General features: G+C 31.4%; 1 protein-coding gene across 3 annotated transcripts; it reads left to right on the forward strand.

Annotated features, from left to right (window-relative positions):
- The first annotated feature begins 2,013 nt into the window (after positions 1 to 2,013).
- Positions 2,014 to 6,799, forward strand: LOC131802251 (uncharacterized). Of its 3 annotated transcripts, none has more exons than XM_059122144.1 (7): positions 2,014 to 2,419; positions 2,566 to 2,827; positions 2,968 to 3,188; positions 3,280 to 3,603; positions 3,688 to 3,821; positions 3,896 to 4,144; positions 4,246 to 6,799. In XM_059122144.1, the coding sequence occupies exons 1-7, from the start codon at positions 2,194 to 2,196 to the stop codon at positions 6,694 to 6,696; spliced, it is 3,867 nt and encodes a 1,288-aa protein (XP_058978127.1). In that variant the 5' UTR covers positions 2,014 to 2,193; the 3' UTR covers positions 6,697 to 6,799. The 3 variants fall into 3 exon arrangements, with proteins under 3 accessions (XP_058978127.1, XP_058978129.1, XP_058978128.1); XM_059122146.1 differs by having other exon boundaries at positions 2,023 to 2,419; positions 5,936 to 6,799; XM_059122145.1 differs by having other exon boundaries at positions 2,023 to 2,419; positions 3,896 to 6,799.
- The last annotated feature ends 623 nt before the right edge of the window (positions 6,800 to 7,422 follow it).

A 7,422-nucleotide genomic window follows, 5' to 3' on the forward strand; every position in this document is an offset into this window, starting at 1 on the left:
CAGCCTCTTTCTCTTTCGTTCCCAAAAAAATATGATGGAAAAAAATTGCAAAAACAACTACATACCGGTTTTCTGTGTGCACTGCTTTTTATTTTTAGTTCTTGTTTAGCAGTTGAAACAGAAACGTGCTACTGTATGTTATGTTCCTAATAAAAATAATATTTATAATGTAAATGTATTATAGATGTAATATTTAAACTACATTTTTACGAAACCCGAAATAAATTGTTTGTTTTTGAAATAAATATGTGTTTTTTTTTTCATTTTTAAGTGGTGTGACGATTTTTTTCGATATTTCTTCCGAATTCTGAACGATTTCTTTCAGAAAATCGGAACTTTCTCCCGAATTCTGAGCGTTTTTTTTTCAGAAAATCTTAATTTTATTCCGAATTTTCTTTCGAATTCTGACCGATTTCTTTTAGAAAATCTGAATATTCCGCCGAATTTCCAGACGAATTCTGCCCGATTTCTTTCAGAAATTCGGAGTTGTCCTCCGAATCTTTTCCGAAAATCTAATTTTTTCTCCTATTTTTTCAAGAATTTTCACCGAATTCGGACCGAATTCGTCCAGAAAATCTAATATTTTTTCAGATTTTTTTCAGAAAATCTTTCCGAATTCGGTGACCACGTCCATACAACTTTCGTACCGAAATCGGAAGGAATTCGGAATCAGAATCGGACATTTTTTCAGAGATTCTGACAGAAATCGGACCGAATTCGGCAAAAATTGTTTACTGGGTATGTGTGGTGTGTGCGCGGCAAGAGGGATGGAAACTGTTGCTGAGACGTTTATTTCTTTTCTATTGTCCATGCACCAAAAAATGCCACCAACAACACACAAAGAGCTGTTTGGATGTTTTTTTGTTGCTGAGACGTTCCCAGTAAACAATTTTTGCCGAATTCGGTCCGATTTCTGTCAGAATCTCTGAAAAAATGTCCGATTCTGATTCCGAATTCCTTCCGATTTCGGTACGAAAGTTGTATGGACGTGGTCACCGAATTCGGAAAGATTTTCTGAAAAAAATCTGAAAAAATATTAGATTTTCTGGACGAATTCGGTCCGAATTCGGTGAAAATTCTTGAAAAAATAGGAGAAAAAATTAGATTTTCGGAAAAGATTCGGAGGACAACTCCGAATTTCTGAAAGAAATCGGGCAGAATTCGTCTGGAAATTCGGCGGAATATTCAGATTTTCTAAAAGAAATCGGTCAGAATTCGAAAGAAAATTCGGAATAAAATTAAGATTTTCTGAAAAAAAAACGCTCAGAATTCGGGAGAAAGTTCCGATTTTCTGAAAGAAATCGTTCAGAATTCGGAAGAAATATCGAAAAAATCGTCACACCACTTAAAAATGAAAAAAAAACACATATTTATTTCAAAAACAAACAATTTATTTCGGGTTTCGTAAAAATGTAGTTTAAATATTACATCTATAATACATTTACATTATAAATATTATTTTTATTAGGAACATAACATACAGTAGCACGTTTCTGTTTCAACTGCTAAACAAGAACTAAAAATAAAAAGCAGTGCACACAGAAAACCGGTATGTAGTTGTTTTTGCAATTTTTTTCCATCATATTTTTTTGGGAACGAAAGAGAAAGAGGCTGATTCACAACAACAACAAAACGCACATTTTTACAACGGAAAATCTAACAGTTCACAATAACAATAACAAATAGCATTTTTGCTTTGCGCTTTGTTGTTGTTGAGATCTTGAAATGAATGATCACAACAACAACTACTATGGGAGAGAATGTGTCAAACCACCACCATCCGTTTACATGTGGGAGAGAATATGCCAGAGCAATAGACAATCTACTCTCTCCGTTTGTACATTTTTCGAGTTTTTTTCGCTTAAAAACACAGGAAAATGTGCAGAAATTCTAAAAAAAAACGTTTAGAAAATCGGACCAATTTCTATCAGAAATTTCTGAAAAAAACGTCAGAAATTTCGGAAAAAAATCTAAAATCAGAGCAGTCGGAAAAAATTGTTTACTGGGGTTGCTTCTTACTAATGTTCATGCATACATACATACATGCGTTTTTCGCATACACACCGATTTGCTTGATGAGAACAAAAGAGCGTAACATTTGCGCGTGTCTCATGTTGGCATTCTGGTTGTGTTCTTTTTTTATTCTTTTTATTTGTTTTGTGCCTTCGCGTCGTGTCACAAGTGTTGTAATAAATGTTGATACCAACTGTTTTGTGGGAAGACAAATTATTTGTCGAAGCGCCGGAGCCTTTAAATCTACAAAGCTTTATAAAAGCAGCCAAATTAGAGTTAAAAATTGATGCCTCAAGAAAAATAACAGCCTTAGTGTTTGGTGCAACCATTAAAGAAGACCAGTTTGAAAAAGTAATTCATCAATATATGTCAACACCTACTTTTCATATTGAGTTGCAATTTGGAGGTAAGTACACTGGATTTACAGCCTGTTTCTTTATGTCGGAACAAAAAAAATTTCGTTTCAAAATAAAGAAACAGGCTGTTAATATTTTTTTCTTTTTTTAAATAATATATTTCTTTTTTTAAATAATATATTTAATTTTCATTTAGACTCCGTTCGATCAGTGGCATCAGCATCGACAGTTAGTGGCACTCTATCGGAGTGTGAATCCGTAGGTGGTTTTGGGGATCTTACCCCAAAAACAAATGTTATTTCAACTTTAAAGACTGACATAGAGTCCATCAAGTCAATTCCGGCTGTCAACAAAATATGGAGAATTTTTATTGCCGAAAAACGCCTGCAAAATAAAGATAGGGTGAATATTTCGAAGGCCCTTATTGACGAATGTCTAAAAGAAGACCCTAACAGATTGTAAGTATGCATATTGATTTTAATCAGTTTTATTATTATTTTTTTTAGTATTTGCAAAAGTTTTATATTTTTTTGCTTTTATTATTTTTTAATACTTCAATAATTATTGTTATTTATTTATTAAAAAAAATATCTTTCAGACTTAAACGTGAAGATTTTGAAGTTCTGGCCGAATCGATTGTCCACATTTTTTATACCGAATTAGCTTCTGCATACTTCCTCCCCTCGGAGAAAGGCTGTATTGCTAGAGGAAAGTTGTGGAGTGCGTACAATAACAAAAGGACATCTTTACGTTCTGATGGAATAATAAGTCGAAGGCCTCGCAAGGACCTTAAGCGTAAAGCAAATGTGTCTCTCCCATGTAAGTTATTGGTTTATAGGCTACACCACTATGTGGTAAAGGATATTAGTAATTTATAACACCTTGAAATTAAAAATGATTTTTTTTTCAGCTGAAGCAGAAAGTATTGAGTACCTTACTGAGAATACCTCGGATTTATCTACAATTATTTTAAAGTGGCAGGAAACTCATGCTTATCGCCGAAACGAATTAAAAGGAAATATTTCCACATTTGAATATATCTCAAAGTACCCTGTGCTACAGGGTAACAATGGAATCAAGCTAACCACTTTGGACGTGAAATTATTGTATTCAGCAACAGAACCTGTTGAAAATTGGTTGATGATATATTCAAATGTTTTGAATCACGCACGTACTCTTCGGGACAAAGCAGTCTGCAACTTACTTACGAAAATCGATACATCCACTGAAGAACGTAAGTGTTAAAATTATAAAGCATTAATTAGTAAAACAAATATTTTATTTGGATCACGTCATAAATACAATATTTATTTTTTAGGATTGAGAGCACAATTGACCCTTCTTTTAATACCATACATCTTACCACACAGTGGAAAAAGACACGAAACGCATGAAAAGAAAGGTAGAGCCACTAAATTTGAAATTCAGGAGCGTTTTATTAAGGAATATGAGGTAAGCTATTTTAAAATATGTTAATATACAAATATTTATTACCCAAAATAATCAAATTTTATTTTAATTTACAGTCAATTGTGCAATTGAAAGAGGATTCTATTACGGACTTACAAATTAGATTTGTAAAATTTGGCCATGACATCACTTATGCGCAGTTTAACATCGCAGGTTTCATCTATAAATGCACTGATCTACTTGAAGCTTTAAATATAGGATTCATGTATATTATGGCTTTAGATGTTGCATACCCACCACTGTGCAAACACGTATGGGAATTTATCCAATTATCCATTTTCAACATTAAACTGCCAAACGAAAAGGTAGCTATTATTGAAACCATAATCAAAGACTTATTTTAATAATTTTGTATTTGTATTGTCTTTTATTCATTATTATATTCTTGATTTATTTTAATTTAAAGATCATTTTAAGTTACTTTACGATGACAGTATTAACTTGCCACCTTTGCAAAGCAAATTGTGATATTCTTAAAGATCTCATAAAACACTATAGGAAAAAACACAGAAGTTGCAAATTTTTTGAATGTCTGGTTTGTAGTCGCAAATTCACCAATATAGAATCATTTAGATCCCATTTGAGAAAACATTTATGTGTTGAACTTAGAGAAAGATCAGATGAACATCAGCCTGTAGTTAGTCAAGAACTAGATATTCATCATATTTCAAACGAATATTTACAAGAATACTCAGAGCCTGTGGATAATGAAGATTTTGAATCTAGCACTTTATTGTCTCTAAAAATAGAACAGATTCGAATGGAATTTCTGAAAGTATTTATTAAAATATACAGTCATAAGACAATTTCACGGAATTCAGCAATAACAAATTCTAAGCAAATAGTGCTGTTTTACAAAAAATACCTTCAGAAAATTCATTTGCAGTTACAGCTTTCAAAATGGGACGACAATGAAAAGAAAACGGAATTAATTTTATCTGTGTGTAATTTAATACAAGCAAGCCAACTAAATTCAGAATACAAAATTATATCAGAACTAAAACGTAGTAAATTATTTTTCGATATTGAATATCATAATATACAAGATGAAATTAATGAATGTATGGACATGGATAATTCAGTTGTTTTAAAAAAAATTAATTATACTGTAGGGATATTTCCTTTAAAAATATTTTTTGGCGTTCTTTTCAATTCTACCCCTTTTCTTCGCGACATTATTTTATATTACCAAAATTTGTTGACACACCAAAATAATGGCACCATAAAAAACTATGTTCAAAGTAATCACTGGAAAAAAATAATATCTAAATATCCAACATCGAAAGAAATATTTTATTTACCTTTGTTTATTTTCAGTGATGACTTTGAACCGAATAATGCTCTAGCTTCGCACGCTGGCATCCAAAAAATTTGTGGTGTGTATGTAAAATTCGCGTGTATGCCAGACCATATGGCTTCGAAATTACAAAATATTTTTACAGGAATGCTTCTCTTTAGTGAAGACAGGAAACAATTTGGAAATTCCCGTGTATTCACACCATTCATAAAATATCTGAACATCCTAGAGAGTGAGGGAATAATTTTAGATTCAGAAATAGAAGGATATAAGGTCGTAAAAATTGTTTCTGTTTTGGTTCTAGGCGATAATTTGGGGTTGAATACTGTTCTCGGATTTTCAGAAAGTTTTCAAAGCAATTTTTTTTGTAGATTTTGCAAAATGAAACGTTGCGATACGCAGACATCTTGTGAAGAAAAACCAAGTTTGTTGCGAAATGACATTAATTATGCTGATGATGTAGAGACATCAGACGCTAGACAGACAGGTATAAAAGAAACATGCGTTTGGAATAAATTAGAACATTTTAATGTACTTAACAACTTTGCCATTGATGTCATGCATGATTTGCTAGAGGGTGTTTGCCATTACGATTTGATATTCATTTTAAATTCATTTATTACAAAATATAAGTTTTTTACTTTAGAACAGTTAAATTATCGCATTTTGGTATTTAATTATGGTCCTAACTGTAAGAATAAGCCACCCATTTTAAATAGTGATGCTCTTCTGAAATTTAAGTTTAAAATGTCTGCATCTGAAATGAAAACATTTTCTTCTAATCTATCTTTAATAATAGGCGACTTAGTCCCAGATTGCGAAGAATGGCACTTGTATTTACTGCTAAGAGAAATTTTAAACATATGTTGTAACTCTGACGTTTTACAAATTAAGTCAAACGTAATACTAACAAACTCGATAACTGAGCACCACAGATTATATTTGAAACTCTCAAATTCAACATTGAAACCTAAATATCATAATTTGACTCACTATGGACGAATTATGGACGAAGTTGGTCCGCTAAAACACTTGTCATCAATTCGATTCGAAGCGTTCCACCAGCCTTTCAAAAACTGTGCAACTTCCACCAATTCTAGAGTTAATTTAATAAAAACATTATTCACAAAATATCAGCTTAACATCGCCAATACTATATTAAACTTTGAAGAGTTTTATACTAACAAAGTTGAAGGAGAGAGAGTTGTAGAATGCGACATAGAAAGTATTGTAAAGAAATTTCATTTACAAAATCCTATTTCAATTATAAACAATCTAACTATTAATGGCATTTACTATAAAAACAAAATGGTTGTACATATCGGATATAGTGAAGACCAGTTGCCGGAATTCGGCCTTATTTTGCATATTTGTAAAGAACCACAACCAATTTTTTGTCTGCAAAGAATATTGAATCATGGATTTGATTCCCATTTTTATGGATTTCGAGTAGAACTCGACGATTTTTTTTTCACACATCCAGTCGATTTATTGTACACAAATGACACATTTTATATATGTTCAAATTTTGAAAATAATTTATTTATAAATTGCCTTTAAAACATATGCTTATAATATGTATATGTTTTTTAATTTTATATTATATATTATAATATGTATGAATTTATTTTATGTTAAATAAAATGTGAATATCAAAAATTGATTTTAAAACTAGTTTGCATTATGGTTGAATTATATCTGCAGTAAGTATACAAATGGACCCAATCATAAATTTATGTTTGCACCCCAATATATATTATGTTTGGACCCAAACATAAATTATATCTAGGTCCAAACACAACTTATGTTTGGACCCAAACATAAGTTCGTTTCCAGTCAAACATACATTATGTTTGGATCTAAACATATATTATGTTTGGACCCAAACATAAATTATATTTAGATCCAAACACAACTTATGGTTGGACCGAAACATAAGTTTGTTTCCAGCCAAACATACATTATGTTTGGATCTAAACATAATTAATGTTTGGGTCCAAACATAAATTATGTTTGCACCCGAACATTAATTATGTTTGGACCCAAACATTAATTATGTTTGGACCCAAACATTAATTATGTTTGGACCCAAACATTAATTATGTTTGGACCCAAACATTAATTATGTTTGGACCCAAACATTAATTATGTTTGGACCCAAACATAATTTGTTTGCAGCACCCAAACATATGTTATGTTTGGGAATGTTTGCAAACATATATTTGTTTGCTGCAAAATATGTTTGGGACATATGTTAGAGAGGCTTATATTTTTTTGCGTGTGGGT

Source organism: Musca domestica, unplaced genomic scaffold (genome assembly GCF_030504385.1).
Source record: "Musca domestica strain aabys unplaced genomic scaffold, Musca_domestica.polishedcontigs.V.1.1 2, whole genome shotgun sequence".
Classification (NCBI taxonomy): Eukaryota; Metazoa; Arthropoda; class Insecta; order Diptera; family Muscidae; genus Musca; species Musca domestica.